Below are 25,620 nucleotides of genomic sequence, written 5' to 3'. Positions count from 1 at the left end.
TGTGCCTGGCGATCATCTTCACTTGGGTCCTGGGAAGGGATTCTGAGAACGGCCAGCTAAGACAGACATCCTATGTAGAGCAGAGCATCAGGATTAATATGAGGGAAGAATTGGAGTCCTGTACAGTCTGCTCCACTGAGGCCTGAATGACGGCTACCACCATTTCTGACTCTGGGGAAAGAGAGAAGGGAAGGGAAAAGAGAAGAAGAGGAAGAGAGGTGCTTCGGAATGCTTGTGATTTCTAGGAAGTAACTGTGATCTGATTCATAAAGTTGACTCACAGTTGAACTACTAGAATCCTGCTCTGCCTTTGCCCACAGCCTCTAGCCATGCCCAGGTCCTCACCAGCACAGCCATACAATACAGTGTCACCCGGTAGCCCAGGCAGAAGCTAGCCTCCTAGCGGATGCCCTCCCAGGAGCATGCACCTGGCTTCCTGACCTCTGAATGTCTGCCCAAGGGCTCTCCTGTATGCGCAGGCTATATGAGACAACTGGGAGAGCGGAGGGCAGGGGACAGTGCTGGGTTCTGGCAGCTTTGCTAGCTGGAGGTGGGTGCTCAGAGAAAAAGCCACTTATGTGTTCCCTCCAAGGGCACTGGCTGTGCCAGTCACTGGCATCTGTGAGTCCCACTGAGATTATTGCATCCTTTCAGGGGACCTTCAGTTCATTTTATTTTGTCTCTCTGGAGGGTGACTTCGTAAACACACAATTCCTGTGCTTTCTGGAGGAAGGTTTACTTTTTGCCAAGAAATGTGATATTGTGAAGAACCAGGGACAGACTGTCTCACCCATTTTGCTCTTTGTCTCTCTTCTTTTGTGTTTATCTTCCCCTTTGCTACTCACATGTCCTTGGCCCCCCGACTCTTTAGTGCCCGTCTCTGTGTCTCGTACCTTCGCCTTCAGCAGAGGGGACTCTCTGGCAGGCTCCCCAGGTAAACATGCATGAGTATCTCGGGTCTCTGTAGATCCAGTAGGGTTAGCAGGAGGCATCTGATCTCCCTCACTGTCCTGCATGAGAACTGGCCTCTGCCCACAGACACTCCAATGACTAAGGCATAGTGTATCACACAAATAACACTCATTTGCATAGCAGGCTGGTCCAGCAGCGTCAGTTAGGAATTTTCCTGCCAGGATATATGTGTGTATGTGCACGGAATAATGGTTGCGGTGTGGACTAGTGTGAGTTCTTCCACATAATTTGACTCTGCATAGTGGAGGGATAAAAAGTACAGAGGAGAAAAGTAGGAGGAAATGATGGAACGCCGTCCTACATCCCTACCACCTCTTTTTCTTCTATGTAGTTAGCTACTAGCCCATCCCCCTCTCCTGGCAATCTACTGAGGGATAGCTGCATTTCCTGTGGGTCTGCTCATGCAGAGGGTACTGGAGGTAAAAATGCCCATGTAGCTTTTTGTTACATTTAACTCCTCGTGTTAATGAAATACAATTTGATGGTTTTCTTTTTAATCAAGTAAAGCCTAATAGAGTGCTCAGCAACCCAATGAATGACTGAGTTGGGTACAGTAAATCTGGATGATTAAATAGCTGGGTTTGTATTGTTTGTATCTTTAGAGGTTGATCTCTTAGTACCATGGAGTAAGAACCAGAGCAGGAATATATTAGTTACAATTTCCTGAGGCTAAAAAAGTCCAGTTTCCTGTGGTTTCTTCATCTATGGCTCCCTATCCACACCCACCATATCTTCCATGATCCAAAACCCAGTTATGTCTGGTCAGTTGAACTTCTACATTGGAAAGACCATACCCTGAGACCTCAGACTCCATATTTATAACTTCAAACATAGTTATTTTAACTTCCCTCCCAAATCGCATTTTCGCATCCAAAACCATCTGGTTCCCATGTTTATCTGTTCAAGACAAGTTAACCACCTTCTCAAATTTCACCAAAGTTTTCCCTCTCTGTGGATGGTAATTTTCCACCAAGAAATAAAGTTCTTCTTTTGTGAGAGTTCATGCCTTCCCAACAGTTACAGGCTAGAACATTTGATGTGAGATGCCAATCTGGTATCCACACCAGCTATGTAGTCTAACCCCACATGCCAGCAAAATTAGAAATGACCACATCATGGACCTTCAAATCTTGGAGAATGCCAAGAGTGCATTGTGAATGTGCTACAGAAATGGTGGGGGTGGTACATATTTTTACAAGATTTTAAGCCAGAAGAATCAAAGCAGGCATATATTTTTCTTTTTAATTAACCCTCAACTAGACAGACAACCCAATAAGTTGTAATTTCCCAGCATAAAGGATAGTGGTAAGTTGTAATTTCCCAGCATAAAAGATAGTGGTAGTTCACCAATATTTATTATGAAAAACTTCATATAACCCAAAGTCAGAGAATAAGCAATCTCAGTCTCTGTATAGCCTTTCTCCCATCAGAGTCAGAACTTCTCCTGTACATCTGGCTGATGTGTGCCCCGGAGAGTTCTTTCAACCTTCTCCCCATTCTCCATGACTATGGATGTTCAGTCCAACAGGAAACCACCAGTAAATGAGTTGAGAACAAGGCCATTCTTTTCCCGGTCTTGGTTCAGCTCTGCAGGGAGGACCAGTCATAGACGCAGTACGAGAAAGCAGGTAGCCAACATCTTCTCCTTTTGCTCTTCCCTCCATTCTTGCGGCTGGTCTCTGTCCGTAGACAACCATTGGCCTCCACAATAACTGGGTGACGTTCTCAGTACCCTACACGACAACATGACCTCTGGCCCATTTTAGCAAAGAAGTCTGGGAGTTTTGTGGCAAACCTAGGAGTTTTCTCGCAAGAAGTCTTGAGTTCCTTCTGGTCCCAGTCTTGATTTCCACTCAAGAAATATAAACTTGTATACATATTAAGTAAGCCTTAACCTGTCTTTCATAAGGAAAAAGAAATTAACAAATTTAAAAAGAAATCAGAGTACTGGAAAGGGAGGTCAAAAGTTAAGAGCACTTGCTGCTCTTGCAGAGGACCTCTTCTGGTCTCCATTGGTACCAGACATTCTTTGTGGTGCACATATATACGTGCGGGCAAAACACTTGTAAACATAAAAGTAAATTTTAAAAGTTAAGAAATTTCTAAAAAGAAATCATCATTTTATCTTACTCCCCACAGCCACTTTGGGAGGTGGGTAGAAATTATTATAGGGAAACAGACACACAGAAATTACGCCATTTGGTCAGTCTTGTATGTGTAGTAAGTAGGTGGAGGGACAAGGAATCCAGGTCCCTGGATCCTGCTTTCTCTTGCCTGGGACAGATACTGCATCGCCACATGTAGGCCTTTTGCGCCCCCTAGAGGACATCAGTGTGCTTGCATTAGCCACGTTAATGAATATGGTGCTCGCACTGGACTGAGTCCAAGAGTCCTTGTAACAAATATTTCAAAAATATTGAGCATGTGATTGCAAATCATTATCCATAGGGCATTTCTTTGCGTTTGGAGTAAGGAGAGCTTAGTGGTCCATGGATCACCTCCAGAATACAGTGCAATTAGCTAACTTTGCAGGTGCTTTTGTTTAAAAATGAAGCTTCTCATTGGCCCTACTGCAGTTATCACTCCCTCCCACCAAATTCATTCCTTCATCCTTCTCCTGATGGAGATAATATTGGCTTTCCCATGGCAATCCTCCCAAGTCCGCAAGAACACGGAGAAAGGGGAGAAGTCACAGCTGAGGCTTCAATAGTCTGTCCGTAATGTTCTTTGAGATCAAAGATGATGGCGTCTTCTCCCGGAATATACAAGGAGTCCCTAAAAATAATCTTTCGGCTTTGTACAATGTGGCAAGTGGAACTATTCCTTGGGGTTGGCTTTTATGTAGTGAACATTTGGGAACCATTAAAACTCCTTGAAACGTGAGCAAGTTCATCTGGGATCGTAACTGGGGCTGACTTGCAGAGTTCGCATGGGGCTTGACAGAGGGCTGGCTCTTGGCATTTGGTTGTCTGATGTTAGAAAACTACCAAAGAATGATGAATTTTAATAATCTTAGTTTGTGCCCTTATAAGCCTATGTAATTAAACCCCACTCCACCCCCATCCAATTTGGGAAACACAGATGGCCTGTGGTAGCAACCATGACCAAAGGAAGCCGTTCCCCCTCAACCTTCTTGAATGATCCAGAAGATGTCGACAGGGAGCCACAGAGCCCGTCTACTCTCCAAATCTTCATGCTCCCAAGGGGAGTCAAGCATCATACTTGTGAATTTTGAGTTTTACTCCCTGAATAGGGTTGTGAAGTCTCCCTAAGTAAAAGTAGGTGCGCGTGGAGCACCAGTTCCAGAACCGGGTGGCAGTCTTTAAGGCTCCCAAATATTAGTGCAGAATGAAGGGGATTCTGTCCAGGAGCAGTTACTCTGGAAAATCTTCTTCCATATCTTCCTCCACCTCCTATCTTTCCCCAGTTTTATAGCAATATCTTCTCCACCCAGCCTTGGTCACTCTAAACTGCTAGCTAGGACAGACTGCTCTTGCAGAGTGGCCACACACTGGCTGCAGGACGGAGGTCTGCCACAATCTTCCAGAGCAGTTAGTGACGCAGAGTAAAAAATGGTGCCTCTTCCACCCAGTCGCCCCAGAGCCAGCTGTGGTATAATACCGCAAGCAGGCCAAAGGCGTGCTGGCCGCTTGGCCCGCCTTCTGTTGGTGCCCCTGTGGTCAGCAGTATTCTGTGCTGCTGTTTGATCTGCCGCTTTCGGACCCCCTCGCACTGTACTCAGGATTTCCCACATTGTTTCATCCCCCCAAGCTGTGCCTCTGTGCTCTTAGGAAATGCCAAGGGGAATTAGACAACTTGAACTAGTTTGCCATGCTGCTGGGACATTCGTCTGTTACTGATTTCTTCTCTTTCTTTATTAAAAGCATTTCCATTTCCATTCCCCTTGCTCTGAAGCCTTAGAGTGTGTGTGCACAATTACCAAAATGCCGAGTCATCAGCATCCTACCTATTGAGGAATGTCAGGCTCGGGGACACTGAAGCATCCATCTTACACAATGTTCAGATGAACTGGGACTTTCTTTGTCACGAAACGAGGGCTCTTTTTTTTCCCCTTAAAAATTCCTTTTACGAGACGATTGTATCTTTTGGTGTTGAAAAATCTTTGGGATTTCGTAAATAAACATCCAATGGTGCATTTACTTTTAAAAAATTGAAAATTGGTTCCTCCTTCAACACAACAGCAAACTATGTAATTATGCTTGGCCTGTAAGTCCCTGAGTGCAAGTAGGGGGACTCCTTATCCTAGATACTCATGTATGGTGGGAGTCTTCTGGGGAACTAGGATGTGGCGGTTGCCTCTACTGGAATGGAGGTGATTCAGGCAGACGCTTCTGCAGATGGGAAAAGTTCAGTAGATAAGATGAGTTCTGTTTCCCTGTCATCCTTTTCAAATATATATAGAAATATGATCTAAGATAAGGATTCGGGGCTGAAACTGTAGGCTGTGAAGCCCCTGTCTGGCCAGGAAAAACGGAAAATGCAGCGGTAGTGCCTCAGGGTAGCTGAAGCCACAGGTAGGATTCACATCTTCTCCCCCAACTTGTACATAAACTGAGTGGAAACCAAGACCCCCTGAGTCAGGGTTCAACTTTCCAGACCCTGATCATATGCCAAAGAAGCTACCCTCCTGCAAGACTACCTGTTACCCCCACAACTGCCCCAGAGGACGGAGCTCTGGCTGCCAGCTGCCGCCCTGAATACAAATAGACTTAGCCTAGCCAGAACTCATCGCTTTGTTTTTAAGGGACCAAGACTACAGTCTTACAATTCACAGTCACTGGTATGTCACTGTATTCTCTGTCACTGTCTCATCAGTCCTAGTAGCTCTGGAGGATCTGGTCCTCCCACACCCGTGAATAGGCAACTTTCACAGGACTGACTCCAAGACCGCCTGTAAGCAGACAGGTAGAGTCCTGGTGTGCGTGGCTTCTCCCCTAAGCTGTTGGCCAAGGCCTGAGGCTTCTGAATTTAACTCCATCCTGGTGTGTTTCTGGCACCCTACTACCAACCCTAGCTTCTTAGAGGATCCCCAGATGACTATAGTTGACAGAGAAAAGGCTTGGGGACCCCAAGACCATTCGGGAGCTCTAAAACCTCTCTATACAGAATTTAGATTCTAAATTAAAATTGTTTCAAGGACTGCTAGGTCATATTTTTCCACTCTGCATTTATATTGAGTACCTGCCCTGGTCAGGTTCTGTTGGGTGTATATTGATGACCAGGAAAGGCAAGGTCTCTACTCTCACTAAATGTAGAGTTGGGCAGATCTAAGAAGCTGTAATTTTTGTGAAAAGTGCTTCTTGAAGGGCAGGAGGGGGACAGTCATAGTGAACGCGGAGGAGCTTCTCAGGGTGCCCAGGTGAGGTCTTCAGAGAAGGAAGCCTCTTCGGTGACAGCTAGGGATTGAGAAGGAAGCAACCTCGGCAGGCAGGGCTGGGGAACCAAGGGACTGGTTTCTTCTAGGGACTGGTGTCTTCTCAGGGAGAGATTGAGGACACCAAGAAGGCCAGAGGCCAAGAGAGGAGAAGGCGGCCCAAGAGGAAATCAGTCAGGAAAGTGGGGATCAGCAAGCAGTCTGAGTTTATTCAGATAGAATCAGAAATGGATTATGGAAATGGATCTCAGTGGTCTCCTTTTATCCAGACTTCCTTTTTTATGATTTCAGATGCTGATAATAATCAAGATCCATAAATTATTAAATTGAAATATTTAGGAAATAAGGAATTCTTAATGTATAAACAACTTTTATTTTTGTGTGTATTATTATTCTGTTCTGTTAGCTAATGCATAGTGGTAGGTGATCTCTTATTTATAATTTAAAGTTTATCGTATATATGTAGGGAAGCACAACATATAAATTGGGTTTGTACAATTAGAGTTTTAAACATCTTAAGAGTCTTGGAATGCACCCTACAGATGGAAAACTGCTGTTTGAGAAGTGAGGAGACCAGATTGTGACCCAAGCAATGCTGCTGGTAACTGTCCCTGACTAGAGAGAGAGAGCAGAGGACTGTTTGGGTTAGAGGCCAATGGCAGGTCTCAACATGGTCCTTAGGGAGCAGGGGAGTCAAGGCTGATTCCCAAGTTCCTTGCGGGGAATCAAGTGGCAAATCACAAGCAAGTGGCATTTGCAGAGATAACTGAGATAAAAGTGGGATCCTCAGTTCTATAGTCATACGAAAGCAGGGATTATTGCGGTTCTAGAGAGAAAGTGTCCGACCTATGTTTATTTTAATATGACTGCTATGTGGTTTGCCAAGCTGTAATGACTTGGCAAATAGACATATCGTCCAGCTCTGGGACTCATTCCAGTAGGTGCTGATCAGACATCCTGACTGACACTAGCATCATCTCAGGGGGCAGAATTAAATCGCCAAGTTTCGCTCTGAGAAAAAAAAAATCTTTGGAAATTTTGAGTCTTCACTTGAACTCTCTGAAATACATCTGAGTTCTGAGAAGCCTACAGACTCTTCGGGCTCTGAGGAAGGTGTGCAGAGTGGTATCACTAGGGAAACAGAGGGATGAGAAGGACTTTGTATTCTCTCAGTAGGGTTGTCCCATGGCTGAGGCAATGCTTACGGTCACCTTCAGCTTCCTCATCCCTTTTGAATGAGGTCCTAGGGGAGGTAGCTCACTGTCCATTTAAAACCAAATGGCATAGTCTTTACTGAACTCAAAGAAGCTATGGAGACATTTGTGTCTTTGGCAGAAAGTCTGTGGGTTATTCCAGGCTCCATTTATGCCAGAATGAGCCTTTCCATGACCCACATTTTCATAGACCACTGTGGCGCTTCTCAGTGCTGCGTCTCTGTATGAGGCAAGACCTTCATAGAGTCGAAGGGAGTTAGGTCCTGCTACATATCTCAAACATGCAAAGTCCTATAACTGCACAACCAAACATCCCTGAAAGATACTGAGTCCAAAAGTCCTAAGACCAGAGCCTGACTCACCCCACACAGCCCTGTTCCTGCCACAAAACTCAAGGAGTTGAACCTTGCCTTACTGGCAAAGACAAAACAATGTAACTGCATAGTAACATGCTATACAACTTGTAAGCATTTACCCTTATGCTTGTGGACCTCTTTACACTCTTGATCCAAGGCCTGCCACTGTTGAGGCAGACCTGAGTTAGCGCCACTAAAATATGGCCATGGTGGTAACAGGTGATTCTGACGACAAACAGAAGACCCTGGTCTTTCTAAAAGGGTTTGTTGTCGCACTGTGTACAGTGTTTTGTCCCAATAGAGGGGTCTCTACTGTGCACCATGTACATAGCACTATCCTTGTGTATTTGGGGGTCATCCTGCACCTAACTTGAAGTGGAGCCGAGACAGCGTCCCACTTCTGCCCACCATCTAGGGAAAACAAGCCCTTTGGCTTCCTCCCTGGATCAGGTTGTGCCTCCCAGGAGGCAATACCAACAAGCCACTCCGTTGCTGAACTCTAGTGGGGTGTGGGTCCCTGTCCTCGCAATGCCACCACTGCCTGGTAGTGCCGTGGGACCTCTGTAAACAGCACCTCTTTCTCTCTTCCTCCTTCCTCTTTTCTCCCTCACCTGCCATTCCTTGTCTCTTCTCTCTCCCACCCCTCCTCTTCCTCACCATCTGCAGTAAACCGGTCCCCTTCTCGCTGCAGCGGCTTGAATCGCTCCGAGTCTCCGAACCGAGAGCGCAGTGACTTTGGCGGGAGCAACACACAGTTGTACAGCAGCAGCAACAACCTCTACACCCCTGACTACTCGGTGCACATCCTCAGCGATGTGCAGTTTGTGAAGGTAACTCCTCCAGGAGGGCAGTTGGCTGCGGGCATGGGACAGACCTTTATACGCATTCCACTCTCCTGCCCCAGTGTCACACTGCGTGGCACTTCCTCCCTGACTGTACAAAGCCCTGCTTTTAGTAAGCTTGGTCATTACTGTTTGTTGTTGTTGATGATGATGATGATCATTTGACACAGTTAAGACTCCTGATCCTTTATTTCATGTAGACACACTAAGGCACAAATTAAAGGGAGATGAGCTTGCCTGAGACCCATTTCTAGGCAGAACTGTCTCTATTGGACCCCTGCCATTAGCACCAGAGTGATTCTATTCATTTCTTTCGAGGTCAGTCAGCAAGGGATAAATAAGTCAAGAGTATAGAAAAACCGTGATGATTTTCTACAACAGTATATTGACTTATATGATAGTATTTCTAAGCCATAGTATGAAAATGGGTCACTGAAGAACCAGTCACTTAAGGAAAAGCCTGGTGTCTTCTTCAGCTCTATTCTTAGGGTTGTAGTACCCAGGAGTCCTTTAAATTTCCTCCCTTTCTTTTGCTCTACTGAATTTTTTTCTTTTCTTTCCTTTTTCTTTCTTTTATTTTCTGCTCTCTTCTCTTCTAACATCCAGCAAACCATTATAAACATGATGCTGACACCTTAGCTGGAGCCCCACTTATCCCAGTGCAATGAAACACCCAGTGAGTACACTTGGTAACTGCCAGCCACTGAAACCCCACAGTGGGAGAAGGTCATGTCCCCCTGCCCAAAACACCGATTACTTCTGGGGTGTGCTGGCTGGTGTTATGAGCCAGAACTCTGCAGATACATTAGTGGTAGCCAGCAGGAGTAGCTATGAAAAGAAGAAACCACTGAACATTATCAGCAGAGGGGCAGAACTTGCCAGATGGGGCACATGGTGGTTGGAATAGGAAGGGCCCCGTAGACTCGTGTTTGAATGCTTGGCACATAGGGAGTGGCAATATTAAGAGGTGTGGCCTTGTTGGAGGAAGTGTGTCTCTGTGGAGATGGCTTTGAAGTCTCAGATGCTCAACCTAGACCTGCGTGGCATTCACTTCTGCTGCCTGTGGATCAAGTGCAGACCTCACAGCTCCTTCTCCAGCAGCCTGTCTGACTGCATGCCACCATGCTTCTTCCATCCATGGTGATAATGGACTAAACCCCGGAAACTGTAGCAGCCCCAATTAAAACCTTTCCTTTATAAAAGTTGCTACGGCCGTAGTGTCTCTTCACGGCCATAGAAACCCTAGCTAAGACGGGGCAGGGTAAGGATGACTGGGTGCAGAGCACTCTGCGGGGGTCTTCACTGACTCTTTTGCCTGACTCATCCATTCAGCCACCACCACCCCCTGAGGTAGGTTCTACTGCCATTCCCATTGTGCACACGACTATGTACAAACAACTTTGAGGCTTGAAGGCAAGACCATCTGGCTAAAAACCGATAGAGTCACACTTCAGAGCTGATGCTTCTGTCTGCTCCTGGAGTCCAAGCCCTGAAGTCACTGGGCTTCAGGGAGAATTGTGAAAAGTTCGCCCGGGCAAAAGCAATCATGACCCAGCTGAGTAACCTGCAGGTGTTACTGGACAGCTGCCGGGCCTGAGAGCAGAGAGGCTCACCTCACCTCACTTCCTGTGGCGGCCAGCCTGAGAGACCTCTCAGTGCTAATGCAAACCTTCCTCAGAGGTGGAGGAGGGTGGCAAGGGGGAGGGCAATGTACTAGCTCCGCTCTTGGAGTATCGGCCTCATAATTTCAGGATGCCGTTTGTTGCTTGTGCTTAGCATTGATGAGCCACTGAGACAGCTGTCTTTCTAGAGTTTACGTGTCCAAAGCAGGGGTGAGGGAGACAGGTTAGCGTGGCATAAACCAGGTAAGCTCAAGTGGTGATGGCAGAGCCGTGGCATAAAGAGAGACAGGGAGGGACAAGTCGGCTACTTCTGAAGTGGCCCCCAGAGAGGGCTGAGGGAAGGACACTTGCTGAGGGCTGATGAAGGAAGGAGAGAGAATGCTCAGACTAGAAACCACAGTGCTGGGGGGATCAGGGCACTGGCCTGTGAAGAGCAGAGGCAGACGCTGGTGTGAGATGGGAATGGAGCATCAGAAGCAGAACCCCTGGGCCCTCTGGGGCAGCATATGGAATTTGGGTTCTATTTTTAGCGCATTGCCCCAGCAATTGTGAAAAAAAAAATTATTAAGTAGGATTAACAGTTTTCTAAAGCCACGGGTTTAAAGAGCGTTTAATTGGCCACCCTTCTCAATTTTAAAACGTTTAGATGGGAAAAGAGAAAGGGGAGTCCTTCTCCTTCCGCTCCCGCCCAACTTGGGTTTTCCTGTTCAACTCGGGAAGTCAATTCAGGCCCCGTCACAAATCACCATAGCATGTGCAGTTTACACACCTTATGCTAGCAAGTTCAAGGTCTGGGCCCTGCAGAGCCAGTGTGTGTGGAGGGCCCGCTTCCTCACAGCCTTTGTGTCCTCTGTGTCCCGGGTGTGAGAGAGGTCACAGCGCCCGCCACCCTTAAGACCCAATGCCCTCCCGAAACCTTCCCGCTGAATGCCTTCTCCTGGGGGATTAGGTTTTAGAGGATAGCTTTTGGGCATCATACGGCACCATTTATGGCCGAAGTTCAAAAAGTCAGTGTCCAGTTTGGTTTGCTGCTTTGGAGTGAAAAGTGAGTAAGATTATTTATCCATCGGGTTTAAATAAGGAGCTATGGGGAGCCGAGGGTCTTTGTTCTGACGAGATCACTTAGAGCAATCAGACAGACGTGGATGTGGCAGCTCCTCAGAGGAACGTACTGAGAAGAGGACCTCGGACGGAGGAAATTTGTGAAGGTTTTCCTAAAACTTGTCCCCACTTCTAGACCTAAGAAAGGGGACTTTCCTCAATAACAAGGAAAGCTTTTCCAACCTGAGAAGAGGGAGTGGAACCCCAAGGCCAAGGCCAATTCTCAGAAATTGTCATCAGAGGATTGTGTTTTGGTTCAAGCTGCCAGGAAATACCAAACAGTTCTTCTTTTTTTTTTTCTCACCTTAAAATTTTAAAATTGAGGATGTCTAATTGAAGCATTAGTCAAACTCTTTTTAAACCCGTGGCTTCAGTAAACATTTAGTTTTACCGAGGGGCACTTCTCAAATTCAAGACAATTGTGTTACGATTTGGTTTTCTTGTTTGCTGTGTGATGTAAGATGGTTCTTAAAATGTAAGCAAAAAATCACCTCCTCCTGATTCAGAAGATGCTTGGAGCCTTGCTGAGGCACCTTCCTCTCCCAGCTCCCACCTCTTTAACCAGGAGAGTCTCTGTACTTTCTTACTTTATTCTGTAGTACTAAAGATTGAACATGGGCCTCAGATATCCCAGGCAAGTACTCTGAGCTGTATCATCCCTGTGAACCTAAAGGGAACACCGTATGGAGAAGTGCTTTCACGGGGCCCAAACCCCAGATGCTGGCTACAGGAAAAGTCCTCAATCTTTGTCCAATAAACTCAAGTTCCCAAATTACTAAGTTCAAGAGAAATATAATTTCAAGACAAGTTTAAAATGAATTAGAAAGGCACATCTTATGGTTTTCTGGGAAAGGTTTTAAACAAAGCCATGATTCGTAGACATTAATGCATTATGAAGCCACCAATCCTTGTGAATTTTATTTCGTTTTTTTGGTTGATGGTTTTGTTTTGGGTTTTTATGTTTTGTTAATTGTGTGTGTGCATGTGTGTATGTGTGTGTGTGTGTGTGTGTGTGTGTGTGTGTGTGAGAGAGAGAGAGAGAGAGAGAGAGAGAGAGAGAGAGAGAGAGTCTGTCTGTCTGTCCTGTAGGCATCATTGTTAAGCTATGATTGACAGGTCCCTTACAGTGTGGGTTGTATGACTTTGATCACCATCACCATCTAGTGGTAAAATCCCCAAATTGCAGGATCGTGTATTGAAGGCTAATTAACCATCCCCTAATCACAAGCTCGAAAAATGACAAGAGACGTCTAGAGCCTAAAGGTTCTCTTCTGGGTGCCTTGGCTGCCAAGTCAAGATTCCCAAAAGGGAAACCTTACCTTTTGTTAGTTTCAAGATAATAGTTTAGGAGCCGCTTAAATTATTGACTGGCCAAAGTTTGAAAAGACAATCTAAACCCAAGTTACTGCTAAGATTACATGGCTACATTGCAGCAGGGAATGAGAGACAAGAAGAAGAAAACATTGTCTTTTGAAAATTAGTTTGCTTAGCTTCATCAGCCAATCAATGTGAATTTCTTGAGTATTAACAATGTTCTTTGGCTACTGCGCAGTGTGCTAAATACATTTGAATATAAGATACAAATATGGGGGTTGAAGAGATGGCAGTGGCTAAGAGCACTGACTGCTTTCCCAGAGGATCTGGTTCAATTCCCAGCACCCACATGACAGCTCACAACCATCTGTAACTCCAGTTCCGGGGGATCCGACACCCTGCTCTGGCCCCCATGGGCCCCAGACATACACATGCTGCACAAACATTCATAAGGCAGAACACCCGGACACATAAAAAGTTTTAAACTAAAAAAATTTCAAAATATAAGTATGTAAATTGTTTTATATAAAACAACCTTGCAAATAGATAAGAGGAGAAAAAATAAGTTAAATAACAATGACCCGTGCAGGCACTAAACTATGTGGCTTTTTAAAAAGCACTATATTATCTGGAGAATGTCTGGACCTTTAAAAACTGGGACGGAACCAGAGCCGGCTTAAGGCAGTGTCATGTGGGGCACGCCCACAAAGGCTCTGGGAGGCCAGTAGCTGCAGAGAAGCAATCTGGGAGAGGATCTGGCTGCCCCAGTTCTGGGCTGGGAGCAATGAGAACTGCTGGCCGTCAAGGCCACATTGATAGAATTAGTTCACCTGTTTGTCTCGTTTGTTTTTCGGAGACAGGGTGTCACATGTAGCTCTGGTTGGTCTGTTTCTCATTTTAACTCCTAAACAATATTTCTATTTAACAATAGCATGCTAAATTGAAAAGTTGTCAGGACCAGGAGTGTAACTCAGCTGCGCCCTGTTAGCCTGGCATGTCCCACGCCCCGGATTCACCCCCTAGCACTAATAACAGAACTTGCCCAGAGGGAAAGAAAGAACGAAAAGGGATATTTGAACCTGTGTCCATTCTTCAAAATAGCGTTTATGTCGACAGTTTCTCTTTTCTAATTTATTTAGATTTATTCATTTTATTCTATATGTCCGAGTATTTTGTTCACATGTATGTCTATGTATGCCTGAGACTCGAACCCAGATCCTCTGCAAGAACAAGAGCTCCTAACTGCTAAGCCTTCTCTATAATCCCTTATGGAGCAAGTTTTTGTTTTGTTTTTTAAGTGATGCATTAGCACAGGGGTAGTTTAAAGTTTAATTCTTTTCTTAAAACAGTGTGAAAGCAAAGCTGTAAGAACAAAGAGGTAGCCAGTCAATGGCACCATCCCTTTTAACAGCCACCCACTGGCATGCAGACCCTCCCCCAAACTCTACCCTTCACCCGGCATCCAGGGCCAAGCACTCCTCCTACACACACACCACCGTGCTTCTCCTAATGTCCAGTCCTGGCTGCAGCTGTCTGAATCTTCTTCCCAGCAGGCTTCTTAGTTAGGGTTCTGTTGCTGTGAGGAAACACCATGACCAAAGCAACTTAGGGAGGAAAGGGTTCATTTGGCTTACACTTCCACATCACTGTTCATCATCAGAGGGAGTCAGGACAGGACCTCAAACAGGGCAGGGACCTAGAGGCAGGAGCTGATGCAGAGGCCCTGGAAGGGTGCCACTTACTGCCTTGCTTCCCATGGCTTGATCAGCCTGCTTTCTTCTAGAACCCTGAACCACCAGCAGCCCAGAGATAGCCCCGGCCCACAATTGGCTGGGCCCTCCACCATCAATCACTAATTAATAAAATACCCCACAGGTGCCTACAGCACAACCCTAGGGAGGCATTTTCTCAACGGAGGCTCCTTCCTCTCCAATGACTCTGGCTTGTGTTAAGTTGATATAACACTAGCCAGGACGACAGGACCAACAAGTGGGGGTTTAACGTGGTGACTGCTTCCAATGACACGGAACTCGGTATCTCACAGGAGGGCCTCCCTCCCTTAGAGTTGTTATCAAGAAGTGGTTTTTAATTTCTATATCATTCTTTCCCCCACAGTGGTGTCTGAAGCGTAGCTCAGCACAGGTACAACAGGGACAGAAGCCTCCCAAGTATGAAAAAGTATTAAAGGAAGATAGAGCGTTTTACTGCAGTTTCACTCCCAAAAGGCATCTAGCTTGGGGGACACAACCATCCACCTGGCAGATGGGAGTCCTGAGCCAGCAGATCCAGGCCACAGTCAAACCCAACATTATCTTCTTTCTCCTGCTTTTCTGCGATCACTGTAGCTTTTCCTGTCCATTTTCCTCATCCTTTCACCGCCTTCCTGGCATCTATCTCCGGCTGCTGTCCTCTTTGGCTGTGTCTTACTGAAGGCTTTACCAAGCTTCTAGACTTGTCTCTCTAGCACCACCAGTCACACAGACTCTGGGGACAGAGGGCCACTGCCCCTCCTCCTCCCCCACACCATGGCACGCTGTGGACAGTTTAGAAGGAGAGAGATGGTGAATATGACACCTGTCTTTGAAATGTGTGCCTCGTACAAAGTCAGATCGAGAGATGTATGTGGGCATGTGATAAATAGTCACATGGAATGGTTGCATAATGCATGAGCTCATATTATCTCCGTTCTCCAGGCATGTTCTACAAACTCAGAGGGGCTAGCGATCTGGCTAGGGTTACCCAGCTCAAAAGTGGCAAAATCAAGGCTTGAGTCATGGGTGCTCAGCAGGCCATGAGTTTCCTCTTATACTTTCTGGGTAAAGGATGCCTTTGCCTTATTTGATTAAACTAGAAGAGAAATCTAAATTAATATTTTGAGGAACACAGCCGGGGGCTGGAACGATGGCTCAACAGTTGAGAGGAGAGTGCCGGCTGCTCTTGCGGTGAACCTGGTTTCCGGCACCTGTGTGGAGCAGCTCACAACAGCCTGTCACTACAGCTCCAGCAGATTCGTACCCTCGTCTGACCTCTGTAGGTGTGCGTGCACACACACGCCTCACGTAGATTAAAATTTAATTAAGAATAAATAAAATACAAGTAATTTTTTAAAGAACAATGCAGTGATATTTCATTTGTATTTTAATAAATAAAGTTCAACCTGAAGGTCAGAAAAGCAAAACCGCCAGCCACCGGCCCTTACCTCTACATCAGTCCAAAATGGCGATTCTGCCTCCAGGAATCTCAGAATGAGACTGTGTCTGAGAGCTGTCTCCTCCCATCTTATATTCCTCTCTAGAGCTGGGGTTAAAGGTGTGCAGCACTATTGTCCAGTTTTTATGGCAAACGAGTGTGACTACTGGATTAAAGGTGTGTGTCCCCACTGCCTGGTCTGTAAGGCTGATCAGTGTGACTGTTTTACTCTCTGATCTTCAGGCAAGCTTTATTAAAATACAAATGAAATATCACTAAAGAACACAGCTACTGGAGGGTCAGCTGCTCTCTTAGGTTTATCAAGTGTCCTGTAGGAAATTTTCTACATGTAACATTGTAGTTGGTTTTTTGTTTTGTTTTTTCCACTCTTTGGGAACCCACCACCTAGCTCCCAAATAAATACATGGAGACTTACTCTTACTTGTGAATGCCTGGCCTAACTTGGCTTGTTTCTTGCCAGTTTTTCTATCTTAAATTATCCCATTTCTCTTTAACTACATTTTGCCTCTGGGCTTTTTAACCTTTCTTTATTCTATTATATCTTCCCTTCCTTCTTACTCCATGACTGGCTGTGTGGCTGGGTGACTGGTCCCTAGTCTTCTCCTTTTTTTGTTCCTCTTCCTTTCCCTAGATTTCTCCTCCCATGTATTCTCTCTGCCCACCAGCCCCACCAATTTCTCCCCCCTGCCTAGTTCAGCTCTTTATTAGACCAATCAGATGTTTTAGGTAGGCAAAGTAACACAGCTTTACAGAGTTAAACAAGTGCAACATAAACAAACACATCTTTGCATCATTAAACAAATATTCCACAAGAGAACGTGACTTCAGATAGCTGAGTGAGGGATGGCAGAGGCTGGGCCATGAGGTGTTCTCAGCAAGAGCATTGACTCTATTGAAGCTTTGGGCAGATGGTGAGTGGACAGACACCCACATTTCCATGTTATAAAGTGCAAGGCATAGTTTTCACCTGAAGACAAGTCTACCAAAGCCAGCTGTGAGCACAATGCTGCTGTGTCCTTTAAACTGCTTCGCAGGGAACAAACTGACCTGTGTCTCACCACAGTATCACTAGCCTTACATGGAACTTGCGAGAACTGGAAATCTTGTTTTGGATGCTGAGCTAGTAAATTAGAAACATTCTGAATTGGGTCCAGAAACCTGGATGTAACAAACCTTCCAGGTCTGATACTGAAGTGTGAGAATCACAGTTGTCTGGCCCACATCCCCGGGTTCGGGTATGGTTTGAGTGTGTGCCCAAAGGTTAACAAAGTCCCCAACATAACAGTATTATGAGGTGGATCTTCCAGAGACCGAACCTAGAGGAATGTGAGAGTTACAAGGTCCACCTCCTTGAAGGGGATTAATATCATTCTCCTGGGACTGTATTGGCTTTTGTGGAACTGGGTAGTTGTCAAACAAGGTTGGCCTATGTGTTTAGTCCCTTGCTACAGTCAACCGTTTCCCTTTATGCTTCTCTAGCGTATGATACAGCCAGGGAGGCTCTCACCAAGTGCCAGTTCCATGCTGGTTGTACTTTCCAACCACAGAGATCTTTTTTTTTTTAATATTTATTTATTTACTTTGTATACAATATTCTGTCTGTGTGTATGCCTGCAGACCAGAAGAGGGCACCAGACCTCATTACAGATGGTTATGAGCCACCATGTGGTTGCTGGGAATTGAACTCAGGATCAATGCTCTTAACCTCTGAGCCACCTCTCCAGCCCCCCAACCACAGAGATCTTGAGCCAAACAAACCTCTTTCCTATATAAAGTACAAGGCTCAGATACTTTGCTGCAGCAACACAAAAGAGGTCTGGCAGGTTCTTCTCAGTACGCTGCAAAGTCTAAAGCCAGAAAAATGTATAGTGGGTGTTGGTGGTCAGCAAGTAAAGGACCCTTCTTTGTTCTTTTTCTGTGGGGCTAATGCAGCTGGGTGGGACTCCACTTCACAGCCTCAGGTCTCAGGCCAGGCATTCCAAAGCATCCCAGTGAAGCTGTTTGTGATGCAGCGTCTTCATCGCTCTCCTGAGCCCCTGCCCACTTCCTTCCAGATCACACGACAGCAGTACCAGAATGCACTCACGGCCTGCCACATGGACAGCTCGCCCCAGTCCCCAGACATGGAAGCTTTCACTGATGGGGACTCCACCAAGGCCCCTACGACCCGCGGCACACCCCAGACTCCAAAGGATGACCCAGTCCTCACACTCCTGAGCAACAGGACCAGCTTGCCGTGTGAGTCAGTCTACCACCTCCATTTCTGCTCGGCAGCCATCTTGTGCCTCACGGAGCCCCAGGTCTCCTCCGAGGCACAGTGGTGATGTACTCACTGTCCTCCCTAGGCAGCCGCTCCGATGGTCTGAGAAGCCCCGGGGAGGTCGTGTACCTGAGGATGGAGGAGATGGCCTTCCCCCAGGAAGAAATGGCCAGCTTTGAGGAGAACACAACACACCAGCTCTCGCTGTCCCCTGCAGCTGTTCCCACAACAGCAGGTCAGCGCTGGGTCAGAGGAGTAAGGGAGATCACCGCTCTGGGATACAAGTGTGGTTCAGAACCAGCTGGCTTGGGGGGCCTTGGGCTCCTAGCTCTTATATCAGAGTTGGGAGGGCATGGGAGTGGGGTGCTGTCAGCATTTACCAAGCACCTACCATGTATCGGGCCCATCTAATTCACCTTTCCAGGAAAACTTGAGCTGTTTTCTACTTAGATTTATACCCTAGCCTCTCAATATTTGGGGTTTTTGTCTGTTTGTTTTTTTGTTTTTTAAACACAAGGTCTCATGTAACCCTAGCTGGCTTCAAACCTATTTTGTAGCAGAACCTTGAGCTTCTGAGCCTCCCGTCTCCATCTCCCAAGTGTTGAGATTACAAGCATGCACCACCCACACTGGGTTTTTAGGGACTGTGCAATCGTAAGCAAATTACTCAACCTAAGTTTCAGTTTCCTTATCTTAATAGGTAAACTTCCCTGAGTAAGTTAATAAATATAAATAATAGCTGGGCAGTGGTAGCGCATGCCTTTAGCCCAACACACGGGAGGCAGAGTGAGTTCAAGGCCAGCCTGGTCTACAAGAGCTAGTTCCAGGACAGGCTTCATAGCTACAGAGAAACCCTGCCTCGAAAAATCAAAAATAAATAAATAAATATAATCATAGTTTTATTTCTCTTCACCCTCATTGGTAGGGCTCTTCCCTTCCCCTGGGCCACAGAGCAGGCCAAAGTCTCTGGAACTTTCCCTGCGTTCTCAGATCCCTTCATTTGAGACACAGCGCACCTCTGTCTTAATAGTGGAGCAGCTCGAAACTCCCTGTGTCCCAGCAGCAACGTGATCTGGTTTTCCTCACTAAGGTGAACAGCCCCAAGTGCTGGCCACACCACATACCCTCCCACCAGACCAGCAGTTCTTCCACCCACTGCTTCCGTCCTGCCCCATTCCACACCAAAGCAAAGGTCTGGAAAGGCTCCTGAGCCTCTAAGATCAGTGAGACAACATGCTACAAACCCAGAAAGAGAGTCCATACAGTCACCAGTCCAGGGTTTGGATTGAAAAACACGAGACCTTTTCCTCCCCCACACACTAAATTTAGCAGCTCTGCTAAAGCATTTGGCCAAGAGACAGAGCGAGGGAGTGGGGATGGAGATGGGTGGACTTTAAAGACCATCTAGCCCACCGCTTAGTGTGACACATGAGGACCCATGAGGTTGGCAGAGGGGAAACAGCTCGCCCACGCCTGGTGACAGTGTTGGAAGTGGACTCCACGTCAGGCGTGCAGGCGCAGGTCAGTTTCCCGTACACTGCCCTGCCTCCCAGCTTGGACCCTTCCTGTGCTCTGAGATTCTAGGGAACTGGGGGTGTGTGCTCAGTTGTCGCTGAGCCCTTGGTGTTACAGGTAAAAGAAAGTGACATCTGGTGGCCTCAGGTGTCCTTTTCATCTGACACAGAGCACACAGTCTGTTCTCCCACTCTCTCCAGATGGCATTTGGGGAAGGAGTCATCTCTGACTCTGAGTGGTCTGGTGGATTGCAGCTCCTGTTGTCTCTCTGTCCCTTTTGCTAACTAATAGACAGCACCCTTCAGGGCAGATGCACATGTCCATGGGCATGCACACACATGCACACACACACACACACACACACACACACGCACTGCTCAGCACACGCACTGCTCAGCGCTGTCACTCCCTGAGAGGAGGTCCTACCGTTCCCTCCCATCACTCACAGAGAGGCATCACTCCGAATCTCCCTGCCTGGTCCTGCCATTCAGGTTGGAGACCTGAGCCTGCTCTTCTTTCTGCTGCAGAGACCGAATGCTGTAACATCCACCTGGAGCCAGAGGCCAGCCCCTGCAGCAGCGACTGTGAGGAAACCATGGGCAAGAAGCTGCTAAGAACCTTGAGTGAGTACCTGTCTCCCCCACCGAAGTTCCTTGCCAGGTAGTTGGAATACATGCTAGGATCTTTTTCCAAGGGGAAGGCTTGCGAACCTTAGTGACACATGACTCTAGAAAATCACAACAGGGCCTGAGCCAGTGCCACACCTGTGATACTGTTCGACTCTGTCCCTTTCCATTGGTGATCTGGTGACAGGAGTCCACAGACATGCCCTGAGGTCAAAATATGACCCCCTCCTTCCTTCTCCTGTTTTTTTATAGGTAGAGACCTTTAGATCATCAGGCCAGTTTATCATGATTAAACAATCATGACAGAGATCTTAGAACCTGCTAAATCCATAATATTCACTATATAGTCCTTTGAAGGAAAACTCTGTGGCCAGGAGACTCCATAGAAAGGAAAGCGAGGGCCAGGGAGATGGCTCCAAGTAAGAGTGCTTGTTGCCAAGGCTGAGGGCCTGGGTGTGGTTCCCAGGACCCACATGGGAAGTGGGGAGATCTGACTCACAAGTAGTCACCTGAGCTCCACATGCACACCATGGCACCTGCACAACCACACACACGCAAATGCACACACATACACGTGTGCAAATGCCCCTGCACACAGTAAATGTTCTTTAAAAGAGAGACAAGACAGAGGCCAATGGCAGAGAACAGGGTGAAAAAGTTCCGTCCTGGAAACTGCAGCGCTGCACACAGGGGTCTCTTCCTGGAGGACATTTATACAGCGACCATCACCTGGCCCAGAGTGGGCAGGAGACGGTCTGAACCAGACCCCTCGGGAAAACGGCTCCCAGTTCTACCCACCAACTCCGGCCCATGGGACGTCAGAGACGGGGAGACTAGCACTCTTTGGAGGTTTCGGGCAGTCACTGAGCTGGAGAAGGCAGAGAAGGCATCTCAGGGCCTTCCTAGTCCCTTCCATGAACTCTGCCATAGGCTACTGCCTGGGATCGTGGTTTTTCAGGAGGCTCTTCTGCTGGGAAGGTGCTTCAGATGCTAATGTCAGCACCACGGTGCAGTGCAGGTTCCATGGCACGAGTTCCAAAGCAGGGTTTGTCCCCTCTCCGCACCACACCGTGTTAAAAAGTCCTCAGCCTGCTGAGACTGCCCCCCCTTGCTGCAGACTGACTCTGACAACCCGTTTTTCAGGTGGTCGGAAAAGAAAGAGGTCAGCAGATGGAGAGAAAGCCTCTGAGGAAAACTCCAATTTAACACCTCTGATCACCTGACAAGGGGAAGACCTCACGGGCTGGGCTGCGTGTGAAATTCCAAGGCTTTGGGGAAGACCCACCCTCCCATCACCTGCTTCCCCGAGGCCTCCCACGGTGACAGAACACCCTGCCCTCCACCTCACACCCCTCTCGGTCAGTCTGACAAGTTTTCCCAGTTGTCTCCAGTTTGACACAGAAGGAGAAACCTGTGATGGAAGACGCTAGAAGTGGCCTTGTCCATAGCATAGCCCAGAACCGGCAGGGAGATGACCCCAAGCTGGCAATGCCTCTCTGAGGCTCCCAGTGATATTCTTTGTTCTTTGTGTCCCTGGACCACAGGAGACCCATGTCCTGGAATTGACCATTCTTTCTTCCAGAACAAAATAACCCTTTCTGCCATAGTTCATTCTTAGGATTAACTCTGGAGGTGATGTGGGGAGAGAGGTGTATTCGAGTCTAAAAGAACAGTTGTGAAGGTCATGCTCCAGGGATGGACAAGGATTCTTCTCCCAGAACTTCAGAGTGTGGGACTCACTGTCCGTGACTGGATCTCTCTGAAGCCTGGGGAAGGGCAAGCGACAAAGCCTTGAGTCACCACATCTCCCCAGGATGTGTCAGCTTGGGCTTCCAGTAACTAATCTCTCAATAAGCCAGCTTCAGAAAAGGGAAATCAGGGAACACAGAGACCAAGTTGTGAGCCAGACATGGAACTTCAGGTTTTACGTGAAAAATCAAAGCAGGAAAAAAAAAACTTACATGAAAAGAAAAAAAAAAAAAAAAAAAACTTGTAAGTTGTTACAGTGACTTTAGCCATGATAAACCAAAGAGTGCCCAGGTCAGCCAGGAAGGATGCCCCGTGCTGTCACGGGACTTCAGTGTGCTTGACACAGGAATGTTGAACGCTCACTTTTCTTTTTCACATACTCCCCACTTACTATATACCTTGCTGGTCAGCTAAGTATCCCGAAAACCTACCTGATCCCAGGGTTTTAGTCCTGGGTGTTGAGGCAGATGCAATTCCAGTCACAACCACAAGATGGCAGAATGGCCACGCGTATCTACTGAGAATGTAGGTATTGGGAAACAGCCAGAGGGAAAACGTAAGTGGAGTTTGAATTTGAGTTTTCGGTTTATTTCTCACCCTTTGCACACCTCCAGTCAGTAGTACCCAGAGATGCAGTTCTGCCTGCTGTGTCTCCTCGCCATTCCCAAGCCACCTTTTCCTCTTCCCCATTTGGTCACAAGCAGATGGACAGTTGATAATTCCTCTACGTTATTTGTGTCTCAAAGGAAAATGCTCGCCCACAGGAACTTTATTTAACTCAGGGGTTGTTAACCTGGGGCCACTACCCCAGGGGAGTCCGTAGTTTGACTTTAGAGGGCCTATGATGCCCTTGAAACTGTCAGAACTTTGTGTGTTTGTGTGTTCCAGAGACTTGAAGCTTTCCTACTAGCCTCAAAGTTCCCAGACCCACAAAGGCTTTTAGTAGTTTTAAATAGGGGAACTTTCAGCCCAGTGTTTCTGCAATGCAGAGTGAATATTGGACACTTTGAGAATGGTGTTTAATTATACGTGGTCAGGCATTCTTGTCAATGGGGGAAGGTTGGTACTCACCAAGACAGGGTCCTCAGAAATCCTTAGCATACCACATAGTATGGTACAACCTACATCCCAAACAAAACACTTGCCTGCTGTCTACCAAACCACAGCTGATATTGCCAAGAGGGCCACAGCCCCAGGAGGGAAGATTGGCACCAGCGATGTCTCTTCTGTGTGTGTCACGGACTTCACATGCCACTCGCTTAGCCTGGCTAGCCTGAAGCTCAGCCATGCATGTGTTCTAGCTAACTCCACGGCCACCACCCCCTGCCTGCTCCTCCGTGATCAGAACAGATAATGCCGGCACTAAATGCTGGAGATCTCGGACCTAGGCCAATAAGTGATGAGTTTTGAACAAGAATTTGCAAGGGAGCCTGCTGGACAAAAGACACTCCCTCTCATTATCCCTTCGGCCCCGACGCCCAGGCCACTGCTATTGCGATACCCTCCCTACTGCAGAACCTCTAAGGAGCTGTCACCTCCCCTTTCCCTATCTCCCACACCCCCAGATTTTCTTCAGGTTAAGATAAATTTAAAAAAAAAGATTTTAAAATAAAGCATTTATGAAAGCTCAATAAATTGTAAATAATTTTTAAATAAAATGAAAATGTGTTTCCTGGACTATGGCCGCTTTAATTGCCCACGGAATTTCCGAGTTCTGCCGTGGTTCCCACATCTCACCTGTGGCCCCGCTGCCTGGACAAGTGCTCCTCTCGAGACAGGTGTGGGGCTGGGGTAAGGTTACAGGAATGCTCGGGTACTTCACTTTGGGACACCAGGAGGGGCAGATTCTATAGGAATTGAATGGCAGAAGTGGGAAGTTAAACATGAGCCTAGCTGTAAATGGAGACGAAGAGGTATTAAGAGGATAGTGAGAAGGGCCACCATCTGCTAAATCCATGTGACCATGAGAAAAGTTCAGGATCTTGGGGGCCAGACCCAGACATGCCCCTGAGACTCTGCTGCTCACACTAGCAGACTTCTACAGACCCTCTGGAAAGAAGTCGAGAAGGCATGCTTCCAGCACTTCCTAAACAAAGGCAAGACCAGGGCCAGAGGATACAGCCAGTTCTGTGGAACAGCCATCAAGGGGGAATGGCTGGCAAAGTGTGTAATAGCACGGCGATTGGGTTATGCTAGAACAATTTAAGATTCTTCTCAGAGACGCAGTAGAGGCGATTCATTCCCTAATACGGTAACAATCGTTTTGCTCTGGGCTATACTACCAAATGTTGTAATAAGGATGTGTTAGCTCATTTCTCAGAACTGCCCCGCAAAGGTGCTGATGCTGCCTGAGAAGTCGGATAACTTGCTTAAGGTTGCTGGGCCAGGAACTGGCAAGTCAGACTTGAGTGTCCTGTCTGTGAATACAGAATCTGTGATACCAATCCCACCTCTGAAGTAAGTCTACCGTGCACCCATGTCTGAAGTCCCACAGCTTTTCCCAAACATCCACAGAGCCCCAGACACAGTACAGGACACAGTAACCAAAAGACAGACAAACACACAATTAAGGCCAAGTCCTCACTTGACTTTTTTTCTTTTTAATTCTAAAAGCATCTTTAGCACATTGGTACAGGCACTGACGCTGTTCCCTTACATTTTAGAACTTCCCCTAGAGAAAAATTATAACACGAATTCTAATTGTTCTTAATAATGAAAACTCAGAGTCAGCTATCAGGGGTGAAAGTGGACGGATAGAGAATTAGAACAGCCAGTCACTATAATTCTTACCTCTACCACTGCTCAGACCAAAGGGGCAGTTCTGTTCCTATGAATCCTCAGACTGCATCTGAGCTCCTGTCTCCTCCCACATCTCCTCTCTCCACCTAACCATATCACTCCTGTCTCCACCTCCCTAATGCTGGGATTAAAGGCCTGTGACTCCCAAGTCCCGGGATCACCTTTGTGTGAGCTCTTTCTCTTTTAGATACATTCAGTCTCAAGTAGCCCAAGGTAGCCTTGAACTCAGATATCCATCTGCCCCTGTCTCCGAGTGCTGGGATTAAAGGTGTTGCCACCACTGCCTGCCATCTATGGCTAGCTAGTGGTTTAGCTCTGCACTGTTTAGGCAAGGTTTGTTAGATTACAAAGTATCACTACAAAAAAAAATTACCTTTCTCTTTAAAAAAAAAATTAAATATATCCTAGTAAAAGTTAACTGAGTAGAACTACACTTTGGATCAAGTAATTAAGATTATATATTTAAAGATTTATTGGTGTATATGCCAGTACCACTGGAAGCCAAAAGGGGGTGTGAGATGCCCTTGAACTTGATTCGCAAGCAGCCTTGAGACACCACGTGAGTGCTAGGAACTAAACCCTGGTCCTCTGCAAGAGCCACAAGCAATCTTAACCGGCTGAGTCATCTCTTCGGCCAAATGAAGA

General features: G+C 46.9%; 1 protein-coding gene across 2 annotated transcripts in view; it reads left to right on the top strand.

The window, feature by feature from the left end:
* The window catches only part of Cnnm1 (cyclin and CBS domain divalent metal cation transport mediator 1), a 59,074-nt gene extending 35,221 nt beyond the window's left edge, over positions 1 to 23,853 (top strand). Inside the window, exons 7-12 of one of the 2 annotated variants that reach the window (XM_085693958.2) lie at positions 872 to 934; positions 8,604 to 8,767; positions 18,081 to 18,264; positions 18,372 to 18,521; positions 20,329 to 20,424; positions 21,571 to 23,853. In XM_085693958.2, coding sequence (XP_085550084.1) covers positions 872 to 934; positions 8,604 to 8,767; positions 18,081 to 18,264; positions 18,372 to 18,521; positions 20,329 to 20,424; positions 21,571 to 21,650 — 737 coding nt within the window. In that variant the 3' untranslated portion in view covers positions 21,651 to 23,853. The remainder of the gene's footprint in view (positions 1 to 871; positions 935 to 8,603; positions 8,768 to 18,080; positions 18,265 to 18,371; positions 18,522 to 20,328; positions 20,425 to 21,570) is intronic. The other variant, XM_085693959.2, reaches the window with a different exon arrangement.
* Positions 23,854 to 25,620: the final 1,767 nt, after the last annotated feature.

The sequence above is a fragment of the Myodes glareolus genome, chromosome 7 (assembly GCF_982192425.1).
Source record: "Myodes glareolus chromosome 7, mMyoGla1.1, whole genome shotgun sequence".
In the NCBI taxonomy this organism is placed as follows: domain Eukaryota; kingdom Metazoa; phylum Chordata; class Mammalia; order Rodentia; family Cricetidae; genus Myodes; species Myodes glareolus.
Note: the sequence above shows the minus strand (reverse complement) of the source record. Positions and strands in the feature narration are given on the sequence as shown.